The 16,119-nt window shown below is 35.1% G+C and overlaps 1 protein-coding gene across 29 annotated transcripts in view; it reads right to left on the reverse strand.

The window, feature by feature from the left end:
* Positions 1–16,119, reverse strand: part of DPH6 (diphthamine biosynthesis 6) — a 300,037-nt gene that overhangs the window by 183,204 nt on the left and 100,714 nt on the right. For all 29 annotated transcript variants that reach the window (XR_014058731.1, XR_014058719.1, XR_014058718.1 and 26 more), the window contains exon 5: positions 11,852–11,970. Coding sequence is in view for 11 of the 29 variants with exons in the window: in XM_081507100.1 (XP_081363226.1) it covers positions 11,852–11,970 (119 nt within the window). In the remaining 18 variants the exon portion in view is untranslated. The remainder of the gene's footprint in view (positions 1–11,851; positions 11,971–16,119) is intronic.

Below are 16,119 nucleotides of genomic sequence, written 5' to 3' on the forward strand. Positions count from 1 at the left end.
AAATCAGTCCTGAATATTCATTGCAAGGACTGACACTGAAGCTGAGATTCCAACACTTTGGCCACCGGATGGGAAGAACTGACTCATTGGAAAAGACCCTGATGCTGGAAAAGATTGAAGGCCAGAGGAGAAGGGAATGACAGAGCATGAGATGGTTGGATGGCATCACTGACTTGATGGACATGAGTTTGAGTAAGCTCCGGGAGTTGGTGATGGATAGGGAAGGCTGGCATGCTGTGCTTCATGGGGTCGCAAAGAGTCAGACACAACTGAGCGACTGAACTGAACTGAACTAAATGGTCCTCCTCTGGCACCATTTCTTGTCCCTTCAATGTTCTGGTCACTCACCACTCACTGAATTATAGGTGTTTCTGTGTTCCAACTTACTCCAATCTTTGGTCTGGTTTAAAAAGCAATTTCCATTCCTTAAGGGAAATACAAGAAACATAAAACAAAATTTTTAATTTTTTCATATTTAACACTTTCTGGAGATATCTGCTGCTAATCCATCATTGGTTTTATTTTCAGGTTTTTTTTTTTTTTTTCCAAGGAATACATTTTCCCTAGTCTGAAGACTCAAATATTTATCCTGTTTGTTAATGCAACCCCTCAGATTTCCTTAGCTGCTGTAGGTACTTTGTACCTACAATGTACACATGTAAGTGTAAAATCAAAACCTCAAAGATTTTTCTCTCAAGTCCTAGTGTTAAGCAATATCGCACCCATTCTATGTTTTGAAGTTGGTTTTAGGGATTAAAAATCAGAACTCTGCATATTTACCTCTATTACATTTCACCTGGTCAGATTTAGTCTCTAGTTCCAGCCAATAATGTGAGTCAGTATTCTGATTGTATCATTCAAAGTATTAGTGATCCCAAGAAGCTCTGTGTCACAAATTTAATCAGCATACCATGCAAGTGCTCATTCAAATAATTGTTTAAAAGAATGAAAGAGCAGGATAGAGAAAGAATGATGTGATACATCAACATGGGCCTTCCTACATGTTGATACTAACCTATTATCAACTTCCTATGAGGTTTGTTTAATTAAACATGAATTAATTATTAAGTCATCTGTTTTATCTTTACTTACAGACATATAGTCTTACATGCTCATACTCTGGTTCTTTATACAAAAGATGTCTTTGAAAAACTGTAAGTTAAATCTCATTTTAAATACCAACAGAACTCAATATTGTAAGGATTTCTGTAATGAGAAAAAAACTATCCCTGATATGAGTAATATTTTAGTAATGATATTTTATTTTAACTGAGTGTTGGTGTGTAGTTTTTACGAGTGAGGAGTGGCAAAATCAGAATAGTGATTAGCAGGAGCTAGATTCCAGGAGATTTTGTACAGAAGAGATAAACCTACACTTTGGGGGGGGGGAGGAAAAAATAATTTGTTATTGTGGATCTATGTCTTAGAAAAACATTAAACCTTTTTAATTTGTAAAGATTGAATTAAAAAGGGAAGTATCCAAATATAATATTTACTTGTTCAAATATATATTGTTTAAGTAAACCTTGAATTTTTTTAGTGACAGTAAACAGAATGAAGGACAACAAAGGATGGAAGTAGTCTTAAGTCATGTTAATGCTACTGAATTAGGGAAATAGAATAACTGCATACCACCAGCAACATTCATTTCTGACTGTAGTCTACTACTTGTTAATGCATTCATTGCTTCTTTGCTTATAAAGTACATATAGTTATTTACCTAAAAGATAAATGGACACCCTATACTTTAACATTTTTGCCACTGATATGTTAAACAACCTTCATACTTGAAAAAAAAAAGAAAAGTTGCAATTATTGAAGCACAGCTGAATGGCCCCAGAGCACACAGACTCCATTAAATTTGCTTATATCTAATTACTCCTGCCTAAAGCAGGTGACAAATTTATTCTTATAAAATGTTTCTTTATCCAGTACCCCAAAAATAAAATGAAATAAAATCAGTCATTTTCAATCTAATCACTATCTAAAACTATTTATAGTATAGCATTTGCACTTGAAGACCTTATAAAGATGGGCTTTGTGCAATAATCATTATAATTATGTTTTTAATTGCTTAATACAAACATTTTCTCCCAGAAAAACTGGTGTAAGTCAATTATGAAATCATCTATTATCTTTCAAATTAAACCATTTGAATCACTTAAAAACAGTTATTTTGAAATTGTGATACTATTCTAGTATCCCAAATCATAACTATATCACATCTGAAATACCTGAAATATCTTTAACAAAGCAGATAAAAATGTGAGATTAAAAGTATAATACAGGAAGTCAAAAAGTCCCAAGATTTAACCACAATTTAGACACTGACTTTTCTGAGCCTGTCAAAAAAGAAAAATACATCTCCTAGCTCCACTGAAAACCACAGGCTTAATTGTCTTGCCTATATTCCATCTGCTGCATGGAAAACTTCCAGTGATTTCTAGAGGTGGAGAGAGAGAGGTGGATTGGATTTATGTTGCAGCACAATTATACAACATTGTGCTAAGTCTCTCTTTCTGCATAACAAGAAAACAAAACAGTACAGGAAATATATGAAAAACAAACAAACAAGCAAGCAAGTTACTTACAAAAGAAGAAAACTCAAATTATCCATAAACATTTGTTGACTTTCATATGTTAAAGCAAAAGAAAGACAACATGAGCTCAAGAAAAAAAATGTTTGAAATACATACAATTCCTGAATAGGTATTGAAGACATATTTCACCAGAACAAATTAAGCAAAAAACAAAACAAAACAAAACAGTTAAGAGAAGGGACATAAAATAACTGGTGTCAAGAACCAAACCCAATCAGATATACAATTGTGTCAAAGTTCCATAAATCAGATCATGAAATGCAAATGTTGATTCTAGAAAACACTGAGGGCAAGAGGAGAAGGGGGTGACAGAGGATGAGACAGTTAGATAGCATCACTGACTCAATGGACATGAGTTTGAGCAAACTCCTCTGGGAGACAGTGAAGGACAGGGAAGCCAGGCGTGCTGTAGTTGATGGGGTCACAAACAGCCAGACACAACTTAGTGACTGGACAACAACAACAACATATATATGCATTGCAGGCAGATTCTTTACTGTCTGAGCCACCAGGAAAGCCCTTATGTGTGTGTGTGTGTGTGTGTATAGATAGATAGATAATAACTACATATATAGTAACAATAATGTGTGTTCAAACTTCAGGAGTAGAAACTGGGGGAGAAATGTTATTGGAAAAAGGAAAGTATGTATACCAAACACATACAGGGAAAGGATTCAAGTTCCTTTAAATTAGAAGAAATAAAAATTGAATAAAGATAACTTGTCAACACAAAGAATCAGTAGCATTCTCCCAGGAGAATGCTTTCTAGGCAGGATTCTGAGTCTCAAATCCCCTCAAAGATACCTAGTTACCAGTAAAATTGTCTGACTGGAGTGAAATTCCATCAGGTCTCTCTAGACTGGAATTGGTAAACATTTTCTACAAGCCAAACAGTAAACACTTTGGGTTCTGTGGGCCATATGGTCTTTTTTGCAATTACTCAACTCTTACATTGTAACAAGAAAGCATCCACAGACAATATGTAAACAAATATGCATGGCTATACTCTAATAAAATTTCTTTTCTATTCATCTTTATTTTCAGCTTATAAAATAGAACATACAAGGCCCATCATGTTAAACATATTACTGAAAAAAATACAGCAAGCCATTTTGAATCAAAGGTCAATCCTTTGTATCATTGGGATATAATGATCCCAAATAGGACTGTTTCTGGCCTGTCTATGGGTTAGTCCACTAAATTCCTTATATTGATTAGGAAGGACTGAAAAGGTTTTATTGCATTTTTTGTAAAAATATTTTAAAAATTATAAGCTGAAAATGATTTTGAAAAGATTAAAGCTAATTATAATCAAAGCTAATGAATCCCTCTTAGAACAATGTGAAACATTAAAATATCCCACAGAGCAAAAGATAGAAATTTTTTAAAAAAATCATGAAAAATAGTTAACATCAAATGTACAAAATGAAAATGGATAAGAAGAAAAATTAAGAAATTAGTTATTGACTCACCAATCTTACAGAGACTTTCTCAGACCACAGAAAAAGAGGAAACACTTCTAAGTTTTACGAGGCCAGGGTAACCTTATTACCCGTATATGTCATTACTAGGAAAGAAAATTATATGCTTCTTTTCAACATGCATGCAAAATTCCTAAACAGAGTATGAGCAAACTGAATCAGGCAATAAAGAAAGGGACAATTCATTATGGAGTGTTGTATGGCAATAAAAAGACATCAAAAACTGATCCAGGCTATAATATAGATAAACCTTGAAAACACTATTTCAGATGAAAGAAGCCAGTCATGAAAGACAACATACTGTAGGATTCCACTCATAGGAAATGTCCAGAATAGCAAATATATAAAGACATAAAGATGGGAATATACTGTGAATATACTAATAATTGTACACTTTAAATGGGTGAACTGCATGGCACATTAATTATATTTCCATAAAACTGTTACAAATAGTGTACAGTATATAATAGTTATATGCTCAGACAAGACAGATATAGAACTTTAAAGAGATTGAAATTCAGGAGAGCACATGTAAAAAATTATTTTTAACTGTTTTCAACAATTACAGTGATGGTAGGGGTATTAGCATTGTGATTCTCAAACTGTTTCACACATTGCTAAAATTTTAATATCCATATTTATTAACATGCTGAAAGTCAACATGAGTTTATTGGAGCAGAACAGATAATACTTGTACACACAGTAAGTAGATAATACCATTCTGGTTCTTCTTGGTGCCAGCTCTTTACCCAGGAGCAAGATGATGAGAATGAGATGCAATCTTTCAAGTAGTTGCATCCTCTGTAGGTAAGGTATAAAGCTGCATATTTACTTAGGAAAAAGGGGACAGTTGTTTCCCCTCTCCTTCTGAGAGATTTTTTGGAAAAGTAAAAGCAAAGACCTGTGTCTTCATTTTGTAATGTAAAAAAATCTTTCTGGGGAGGAATAAAACTAGTGTCTCCAGTTTTACAACCCAGGAGATGTCTCCAAGGTCCAGGTCTCATCCCTCCACCCTTGAAATGTAAACACAGACCTCCAGAGAAGTCTCTCTGGAGTCCTCTCTGTCTATTCCATCATACATTAAATTCTAATGCTTGCTTTTAACGGAGGTCCCAAGTTGCTGTAAAATTTGCTCAGAAAGCCCTAATTGTGCAGAAACATAAACGCATTTTCGCTACAACCCTACTTATATAATATGGTACAAAATAAATGAGAAATTGAGTTAAACCAAAAGATTGGATTGTCAAGTCAGATTCAAACAAATCTGAGACCTTATTCAGCACTAATCTTTACTGATAATTTAAAGAATAGAAGTAAACAAACAACACAGCAAATCAAGCAGAGGTCAAGAACCATCAGAACAACTCTCCATGTCCTTCACTGTCATACTGATTATGCTCTGGCACAGGAGGGGATAAAGAGTCAATTAGAATTACAGCACCATTCTTCATTTCTTGTCCATCAAAATCAACTTTCTTTCGCGTACATTCACTTTCACTGTGACCAAGGTGGTGCGACCAGAGATATCACTGTTCAATTAAACTGTGGATTCCATCTGGTTTGAGGATTTACCTGTATCCCAGACATCACAGTATAGGTTTTAGCAGCCATTGGTTTCCAGATGTCATTGTGTAACATGCTCTCTTCAGGTCAACATCTCCACCAATCTCCACCAATGCACCAATCTCCAATGCACCATGAAAAGACAAATCTCATTTATATCTGTGGTACTTGGGCCATTAGAAAACAAGCATAAAGGTCACAGGTTCAGTAATGTCCTACCATAATCTATGCTAATGGTAGTATGATAATTGGCATCCTTAGCTTGGTTTCTGATACTCCTGATTGTTGATCTTTAAACATAGCAACTTCCATAATGATTAGAATATTCCATAGTCTCCTCTGGGTAAGTATTTAGGCCTTCTTCCAATACTGTTGACTGACACAATGTTCCATGAGAGTAAATACTCTATTAGTCCAGTTATTTAGAGCTCTGTTGTCCCTCCAGGGCCATTTCTAGATGTAGTCAGTCTCCTGGAAAAGAGCTCCCTCTAGTGTATATATTTGGACTAGCAAGTTCTTTTCATCATGATGAGCTTTCAGGAATATTACGTATTTTGATCTGATATAGAACTGAAAAGTCAGGATCAAAAATCCATACAGAACATCTAGCACAGTAGAGGAAATAGTAATCAAGCCACAACGTGTGTTATTACCATGGTACATTAGTGACATTTGTATAGTTTAGAAAAATGGTTTGTACACAAAATGTAAATCTCATGAGATTATCAATTAGTATATTATACCAAACACAGCTCTGCCTGGCTATCACAGGTTTTCCATAAATGTACTTCACATAACTACAGAGAATTGTTACCAGTAATAACAATTCATTGTATCTCTAGTAAGTCCATCTCCCTCAAGAGTGGTGTTCCAATTTCCTTAAATGAAGTCCATTCAGTCCAGTTCAGTCACTCAGTTGTGTCTGATCTTTGCGACCCCATGGACTGCAGTATGCCAGGCCTTCCTGTCCATCACCAGCTCCTGGATACTGCTCAAACTCATGTCCATCGAGTCAATGAAGCCATCCAACCATCACATCCTCTATCGTCCCCTTCTCCTCCTGCCTTCAACCTTTCCCAGCTTCAGGGTATTTTCCAATGAGTCAGTTCTTCCCATCAGGTGGACAAAGTATTGGAGCTTTAGCTTCAGCATCAGTCCTTCCAATGAATATTCAGGACTGATTTCCTTTAGGATGGACTGGTTGGATCTCCTTACAGTCCAAGGACTCTCAAGAGTCTTTTCCAACGCCATAGTTCAAAAGCATCAGTTCTTCAGGGCTCAGCTTTCTTTATGGTCCAACTCTCACATTCATATATGACTACTGGAAAAACCATAGCTTTGACTAAATGGACCTTTGTTGACAAAGTAATGTCTGCTTTTCAATATGCTGTCTAGGTTTGTCATAGCTTTTCTTCCAAGGAGGAAGCATCTTTTAATTTCATGGCTGCAGTTATCATCTGCAGTGATTTTGGGGTTGACACTGTAGTGATTCTGCAGTGATTTAAATGAAGTCCATTACATTCACATATTCTGTATTTGAAGGACTAGATCAGGCTATAGTATTAATCGCTCAGTCATGTCCGACTCTTTGTGACTCCCATGGACTGTGGCCTGCCAGGCATCTCTGTCCATGGAATTTTCCAGGCAAGAATATTGGAGTGGGTTGATGTTTCCTTCTCTAAGATCAAGCTATGACAGGTGGTAAAAATCTGCTTTCCATTATACCTAGGTAGGTGTCTTAGCAACATACTATTTTGTTTTATGCCCACAAAGAATGCAAAAGCTCTATTGTTTGGAATTTTTCACCTACATAATTCATTAGTAATTATTATCGGAAAATGATCAGAATGGTAACTATAGACAATAAATCAATAACTGAGTGGTAACTATGGTAAATAAACTACCCCTATACTGAACCATCAACTGGAACTTTGTCATTCTGTTGCTTCAGATTGCCCAGGTAAAATCTTCAGGTAGAGCTCATATATCAGCAACTTCCATTCTCTGTAGAAAAGAGGTCTGGAGTTTCCTCTCAACATAAGTAGTCAGTATTAGATCTGAGAGGGATGCCTTAAGTGTATTATTCTCTAGCTCAGAGGGGCTGGCATGAAGGTCACATGACTGCACTCTGCTAGAACTGTAATCTACTTATAAGTGCTTTCCCAACTCCTCTGATACCCTCCATTTCCATTTACAACCTGTTTTGATCCACACCCTTTCCCCTATGATTGGCCTTTCTGGCTCAGTAGATGTATTATAAAACCATGGGGGCAGTAAGAACAGCAGCCTTGTTAACACTTCTCCTTGGACTCACTCCAAGGTTGATATCACAGATTGCGACAGATAAAGAATCACAGGACACATGGCCCTGTGTTTAGACATAAGCCTTAATTTACCTCCGTGGGTGAAACTGTGATATATTCCCAAGAGTCTTTAAGGATACACACTGTCAAATTTAGTAGTATTAATATTGTGTTTTCTGCGCTGATAACATTTCCTTTTGGTACATGAAACTTTAAGCTCAGGCCTGGGGCCAAGAGATCAGGCAAAACAAAAGAAAAAACTTGTAAAATGGGAAAAATAGATAGTTGTATACTTCAACTGTCCCCCATCACCTCATTCTTACTTTCCAATCCCAGAAGCATTCCCAGTAGAATCTTGGCATTACTTGCTACCATAGTCAAAGTTAGCATAAAATAATTTAATTAAGCTAATCATTATATCCTTTTTTCCTTTCTAGCCATTTTAATTAACTAGTGCATCAATTTCCCGTTTCAGTCTTCAATTATATTGCTGCTCTATGGATGTTAACAAATGTAGCACGCCTGTGAGATATTTCTTGTCCATTTCTGTGTATTTATAGCAGTGAAATGTATACAATGGTCAGATTAAACTGAAGTGGGCCAAAGGATGGGGAATTGGCTGCTCCAAACTTTAACCATATTTCCCAATGTTGCCTAAGTTAAATCCGGCTTAGTGTTAAACAGGTATCATCCCAGTTAACACTCATTTGCAGCCTCTTGGGGCTTTTGGTAAAGGTCCAATATAATCTATTTGACAGCTAATATTCCAGTTCTTGGGTTTGGGAAATTTTATTCACTGCCATGTTTGTTGTCATTTTTAAAATTGGCTTTAAAATAAAATCCACCAATTTTAAATTTTAGTAAATATATACAGGCATGCAAGCATCAACATAATTACACAGAATATTTCCACCACTCGAAAAAAGTTAACGAGAAAAGTTGGATGCTGTCATTTTCCCACTCTGCAGTCAGTCCTTTCTCCAACTCCCAGCACCTGGCATCCAGTTACTTACCATGTATCTATCATTTTCTATTTTTAAAATGTCACATAAATGGAATTATATCATATGAGCTTACTTGTATCTCACAACTCTCAAATACTTTCTTCTTTGATTAGTGGGTTAATAGAAGTATGTTGGTTAATTTCAAAATGTGGGGTGGGGATTCTCTAGATACATCTCTGTTAATTTTGTATATTCGGAGAACACATACATATCTTTTCTCCTATCTTTTTATTTCCCTGCTTTTTGCCTTTCTTTTGGATGGCTTGGAATTTTTTTTTTTTTTAACTAGGTGCCCTATGCAAGGTAACTAAGTTGGAAGATCTGTTACTTCCCCCTGAATAGTTTCTTCACTTCCCAAGAGCAAGGTTTTCATGAGCTACTCACATGACATTATCATTTATGCCAATGGATCTGTGTTTAACTTAATGAATTTAAAAAAAATCAGACATATTTATGTAATCAAAACCCAAATCCAGATTTAGATCATTGTCAGTATCTCCCTAGTCAATACTTGCCCTCCTGGAGATAATAGCTCTTCAGATTCTTAACACTGTAGATTCATTTTTTTCTATTCTTGAATTTTATATGGTTGAATCATACAGAATATGCTCCATATATGTGTGTGTATGTTAGTCGCTTAGTTGTGTCTGACTCTTTACGACCCTATAGACTATAGCCTGCCAGGCTCCTCTGTCCATAGAATTCTCTAAGCAAGAGTACTGGAGTGGGTTGCCATTCCCTTCTCCAGGGGTTCTCTCTGACCCAGTGATTGAACTGGGTCTCCCACATTGTAGGCACATTCCTTACCATTTGATCCACCAGGGAAGTCCCAATATTATATATACACATACCAAAAAAAGATGATCATTATCACTCCAGTGGTATCTCTGGGAAAGGGAATGATTGGCAAGAGAAGAGTTGATAGAAAATACAACAAATTTTTTCTGTATTGTGAAAATTTACCATATATGGCAAGAATGTTTTCATGTAATACTTATACAATTAAAAATAAACATTTCTAAATGGCAGGATTGTTCTGAAATACAATATGGAAATAGTGTTTAAATAAGTCTAAAAACCAGAAACGTCAATAAATACTAAGTCATTAATATGAAAATTTCATGAGTTCACGCACACCTGTAAGACACTGAGGTTATGTAACACAATTATTAGAAATATGTTTCTATACATCCATATAGAGCCAACCCTCATATAAGACCATTCCATAATTTCATGGCCACAAAACTTTGCTGACACCTTCTCCACATGGTAAGGTCCTATTGTCCCATTGTTTTGCTTAAAACTTTTTCTGAAAATTAAAGTGTGTGTGTGTTGGGAGGGGAAGCCTGAAAACCTACATTGCATCATTTACATCTGTGTCTTTAGAAGGAATGTGCCACTCAGCAAATCTTTCTTTAATAGTGTTCTAGAGAATAATTTCTGTCTCTGTACACCTATAGGCAATCAATAGAAACTATGTGCTACAAATGTTAAAATCAGATCTAGATCTATACTTTTCGTCACTGCAATGTCAAGGACAAATCAACTTGGTTTTATACTTTACCCAAAAGTTTAATACTGTTTATCACCATCTCCAACCTTTACAGAGAGGTGCACACATACACACACACAAATGGAAAGTAATATCAGTCACAGTAAGGTCATATTCTATAGCTCTGTTTTTCTAACAGGGCAGGTTCTCTCAGGGTTATAATCTATTCCATTTTCTAGCAGTATTAGGGGTAGAATATGTACTGTCCAGTGAAGGGTCACATGAACTTCAATATGGAACTATGCAATCTTAGAAAGTCTGCAAGTAAGCAACAAAGAAAGTGAGCATACTTTGTGTACATTCATAGGGAAACTCAAGACAAATACATCTGTAGTGAGAATTTCAATCATAAGAGTTGCTGAGCAACATTTTCTCAAAAATGAGAACACAAAACCACCTCATTTTTTTCTTTTTAACAGCTAAGGAGATCAACTGCATGTTCTCTAAATAAGGCTTTCCATTAAAGATAACACCTTGATTTCCATAAGAAGAGAGTAACTTGGTGTTTACCAAGAAGAAATACTTTGGAATCTTCCTTTTAATGCTGTTTAAAATGTGAATTTATTTGTAACATCTTCCACAGCTTGAGACCTTGTTATTTCAGAGATCAGCAAGGTATACACTATCAAATGAGGTACATGTTTAGGCTTTGAGAACCCTGAGGCTCCAGGGCATTTACTGTAATAGGCTCATGAAATAAATGAATTGGGCTCAAACCCCATGGTTTCTTGAAAATGAATATAATTATAAAAATTCAAAACAACAAATTAAATGTGTTCACATGTAATATCCATATTTGAATCAGATTACCACCTGCCTGTTGTATCTATGCTAACTGATCAAATGACAGTCTCAAACATGAATTTCTCATTGTCCTCAACAAAAATCCACTACCCAGCATATTTCTGATACCAGAGAGTCAATCATTGTACTGACACTTAGCATTATTCAAGGTGTGTTAAAAAAAAAAAGATAAAAATATGTGTTGTGCCAAATACAGATTTTAAAAAGCTTCAAAAAATAATCAATCTATACTTTTTGTTCCCTATGAATCTGAATTCCATATCTTATAAATGGAACTTAAACTGAAGGACTACAATATAATAATAGTTTAGAGGCAGTTATATATTTAGGGACAAAAAAGAAAGCCAAAAAAGACTCACTATTAATCACTTTGGTAAATAATCAAAAGCCCATTCTAAAACTTCCCCTTACTCAATTCCTTTAGCTTATAACTCCACGTTTTTATATTCTAAGTCAATGTTCCTTTTGAGTTGTAACTGTTTATTAGTGAACTCAGATTATCTGAGTGGTAACAGACAGCTCCCTTGAAAGTCTGGCTACATACCTAGAGCTGCTACTTTGATGATGATTGCTTGAATGTTAGATGATATCATCTCTTGGAGCAAATCTTCCTGGTTTCTCTGCCAAAGGTAAGCTAAAGGCTGGAGATTAAGCCTTTTACACCTATAAAATAATTTAAAAAAAAATCACGTAACATCTTAATGTTCTATACTTAGATCCATAGCAATTACTTTGATTTTAAACATACTGCTTCTCTCAAGGATTTTAGCATATAAAATACTTTAAAAAGCACGTTTTGCATAATGAAGTTTATGTATACAACATAAACATATTTAATTTCCACAAGCTATGCCTAAACAGATAAAAATGAAATTTCCAGGCAGATTAGAAATATTAATTTTAGTAAGACTCTAAGTTTAGAAATCTATTTAAAAAAGCTTCCAAATGCTAATGGATGATTATTCTTGTTTTTAGAACTTCCTTAGGAGTCAAAATTGCAAAGCTTATGCAAAATAGGCAAATAAATTTATCCTAATAAAATAATCATACTAATTAGGATAAATTTATATCCTAATAAATAGGAAATTATCATATCAATAAAATAACCATATACTGATTAAATGTATAATATCTGTGGCTATATGAACTATTCTTATCTAACTTTGAAACTTTTTTTAAAGAATTTGACTCTGAGGGGGTAGAGATAAATTAGAAGTATTAGAGTTAACAGATAAAAATTATCTATTATATATATAAAATAGACAAACAACAAGGGTTTACTGTGTAGTACAGGGAACTGGAACTATATTCAATATTTTATAATAACCTATAATGGAAAATAATCTGGAAAAAATATATTACTTTGCTATATACTGAAACTTTGCTATACACTTTGTTATACTTTGCTATATATATTTTGCTATACACTTTGCTATACACTTGAAACTAACATAATATTGTAAATCAACTATACTTCAATACAAAAGAGAAAAAAGGTGAAAAGATATTTTAATAAAAACAAGCAAAAAGAATTAAGAATAAGCATGACTATAATGACAGCAAAAAAAAAAAGAATTCAAGTCTGAGTGAAAGAAAGAAAACAGTAATAACAGAAAGTGCATACACTGACACCTAATATGCTGCAGGTACTGTAATACAAATTTCACATTATGGTGCTAGAAGAAGAACTTAGATTTTAGAGTCCAGACAAATCTGAGTTTGAAACCTCCTCCTAAACTCACTAGCTGAATGACTTTAACAAGTCAGAGCTAAGCTTTAGTTTTCTAGTTCATATATAGGGACAAAAATATTTCTTTCCAAAGTTCTTGAGAAGATTACAATATTAGAAAGTGAAGTCAGCCTTTATTCCTTTTTTCTTCACATTCTACATCTAATCTACCACAATGCAGAATATAATCACTTCTCACCAGTACCACTGGTAACATGCTGGTCGGAGCCACCACTATCTTTCGGCATACAGGATCCTAGTTCCCCGACCAGGGACTGAACCCACACTCCCTGCAGTGGAAGCACAGAGTCTTAACCGCTGGACTGCCAGAGAAGTTTCCATTTTTGCCCTTTTAAAATAATTTTCAATACAATAGTTGGTGTGATACTTTTAAAACATATTAAAACATAGATGGATCATGGGATACCTCTGCTCTAAACCCTCCCTTGTCACTCCTAATAAGCCCTGCAGGGACCCACCCTGGTTGGCTCTCATACCTCACCTCCCACTACACTCCAACCTGCCCCCACCCCTGGCCTGCTCACTCTTGTGTAACATACTTGCCATGTTCCTTACCTTCCTCACTTGCTTCATGCTTTTAGTTAGATATAACTTCCTCAGGGAGGATTAATTAATTAAAATTAATATAGATTAACTGATAATCAATTAAAAGTAATACAGATAAAAATGTTGTACAATGCCTGGATAAAATAGGTATTCAATAAACGGTAGAGACAAGTGATTCACTCAAGTCACACTGTAAGTGGCTGAGCTCAAATTTCAAGTAAAAAATATAGCTCTAAGCTCCACCATCCCTAGTGTCAGTAAGGTTTCCTGGATGACTACTCCAGCATACATGGGACTCTGTCTGGCAGAAAATCCCAATATTTATTAAATGTACCACATATTTGGTCATTTACTCACACAGGGTCTTAAGAAATATTAATACCACTTTTTTTTTCTTGCACATATACCTTGACTTTCAAAGAAATCAAGATCTTCCTTAATGTTGAGACTGTTTTATATAATTTTCCTTTGTAAAATGTTCTAAGCATCTAAATCAATGCTGAGACAATGCTGAGGCAGTTAATAAACATAAAATAATAAAACTATAACTAACCACGTAACACAAGAATTACAGATTTTGCTGTCCTATCACCAATATTTAATGTCTACTAACCAAATTTTTCTCTCCATATTTTTGAGGTAAAGATTTTTTGGTTGTTTTTTTGAAGAAAATTTTATTCCTTCCTGGCCTTACTGGAAAATTCTTGGTTGTTTCTTTGGTATCCCTGATCTTTTGAGTATTTTTAGACTAAGTCATATTTCTTTGGGGTCTTCCCTGGTGGTGCAGTGGTAAAGAATCTGCCTGCCAATGCAGGAGATTCAGGTTTGATCCCTGGGTGGGGAAGATGCCCTGGAGAAGGTAACGGCAACCCACTCCAGTATTCTTGCCTGGAGAATCCCATGGACAGAGGAGACTGGTGAGCTACAGCCCATGGGATGCAAAAGAGTTGAACATGAGGAGCCTGGTAGGCTACAGTCCATGGGGTTGCAAAGAGTCGGACACGACTGAGAGACTTCACTTCACCTCACTTCACTAGTGACTAAACAACAATGTATTTCTTTACCTATTTAAATTCTTTAACAGTATAAAATATCATGGTTGAAATAAGTTTCCTCTGTAAATCACTACTGTATTTGAGCTTGTGGCATCTATTAAACTCTTTATATCTTGAAAATACAATGAAGAAATTACAAATTGGAGATTGGCTAATTCAAAACTGAGTTTGTAGACCAATGGCTCCCAATAAAGAAAATTAAGTCGCTCAGTCGTGTCCGCCTCTTTGCGACCCCATGGACTGTAGCCCACCACGCTCCATGGGATTTTCTGTCCATGGGATTTTCCAGGCAAGAGTACCTGATTGGGTTGCCATTTCCTTCTCCAGAGGATCTTCCCAACCCAGGGATCAAACCTGGGTCTCCCGAATTGTAGACAAACACTTTACCATTTGCGTCACCAGGGAAGATAAAAAAATACTGCAGATGTGCTTTTTTTTTCTTTTCTTTTTTGGTGCCAAAACCCAGAAATGAACAGATGTGCCTTATGGTATACAATATGGTTAAACTATTTGTTGACGTGTACCTGAGATTGCATTTTGAGAAACAGTTTGCCTCCACTTTTGAGTATACAGTGGGCCCCTCTCTAATGTAGAAATAAAGTGGCTTCCCAACAGGAGCACATTTTTATTGTCTCCTTAAAGCTTTCATAAATAGATGTCAGCCCTACCTAAAGTTTGGCTACCCATTAAATCACATACATTTGAATTTATTCAAAGCAAAGATTTTTACACGAAATATTCTCAGAGAATATGACTTAAAACTGGATGAGAATATTATTTTTAACATTTGGCTAAGGGATATGCAATCCATTTCCATCTATAAATCAGCTGTTTTCAAATGCAGGCAGACAGAACACAAGGAAAATTTTTTTCAAAATAGACTATATCAAATGGGAGGTGAGGGAGATGGGAGGAGTAATAATCTAATAACTCCTTTAAAGTTGAATGGGTTTTTGTAGAAGTATTTCAATCTCATGAATATTCTTTTGCAAGAACTGAGTTGGAAGGATCAAAGAAGACATTTCTTAATATATTTTTTCCTTTAAAATATTACTATACTACTTCTATTTGCTCCTGATTTTTATTACAAATGATAATGAGTTAAAAAATATTAAAAAGTTGCACTATTTCAAATAAGTGGAATTTGAGAATACTACTTCAAAAAAACCTTTGCTTCAATTTTTATTATAATTTTTCCTTATGGTAAGTAAGTAAGTAAGTTTTCTCATGCATAGATATATAGAAAAAAAGTAAAAATGCAGCTTTTGTTACTTAGGGCAATACATTTAGTTTCATGGGACACGTGGTGGTGGTGGTTTAGTCACTAAGTCGTGTCTGACTCTGTGATCCCATGGACTATAGCCCACCAGGCTCCTCTGTCCATGGGACATATAGAATACTATATTTATTTATTATTTGGGTACAATTATTTGTTTTTCATTAATTCACATTCTTAAATTA

Source organism: Giraffa tippelskirchi, chromosome 7, assembly GCF_054371585.1.
Source record: "Giraffa tippelskirchi isolate mGirTip1 chromosome 7, T2T-mGirTip1v1.2.pri, whole genome shotgun sequence".
Lineage (NCBI taxonomy): Eukaryota > Metazoa > Chordata > Mammalia > Artiodactyla > Giraffidae > Giraffa > Giraffa tippelskirchi.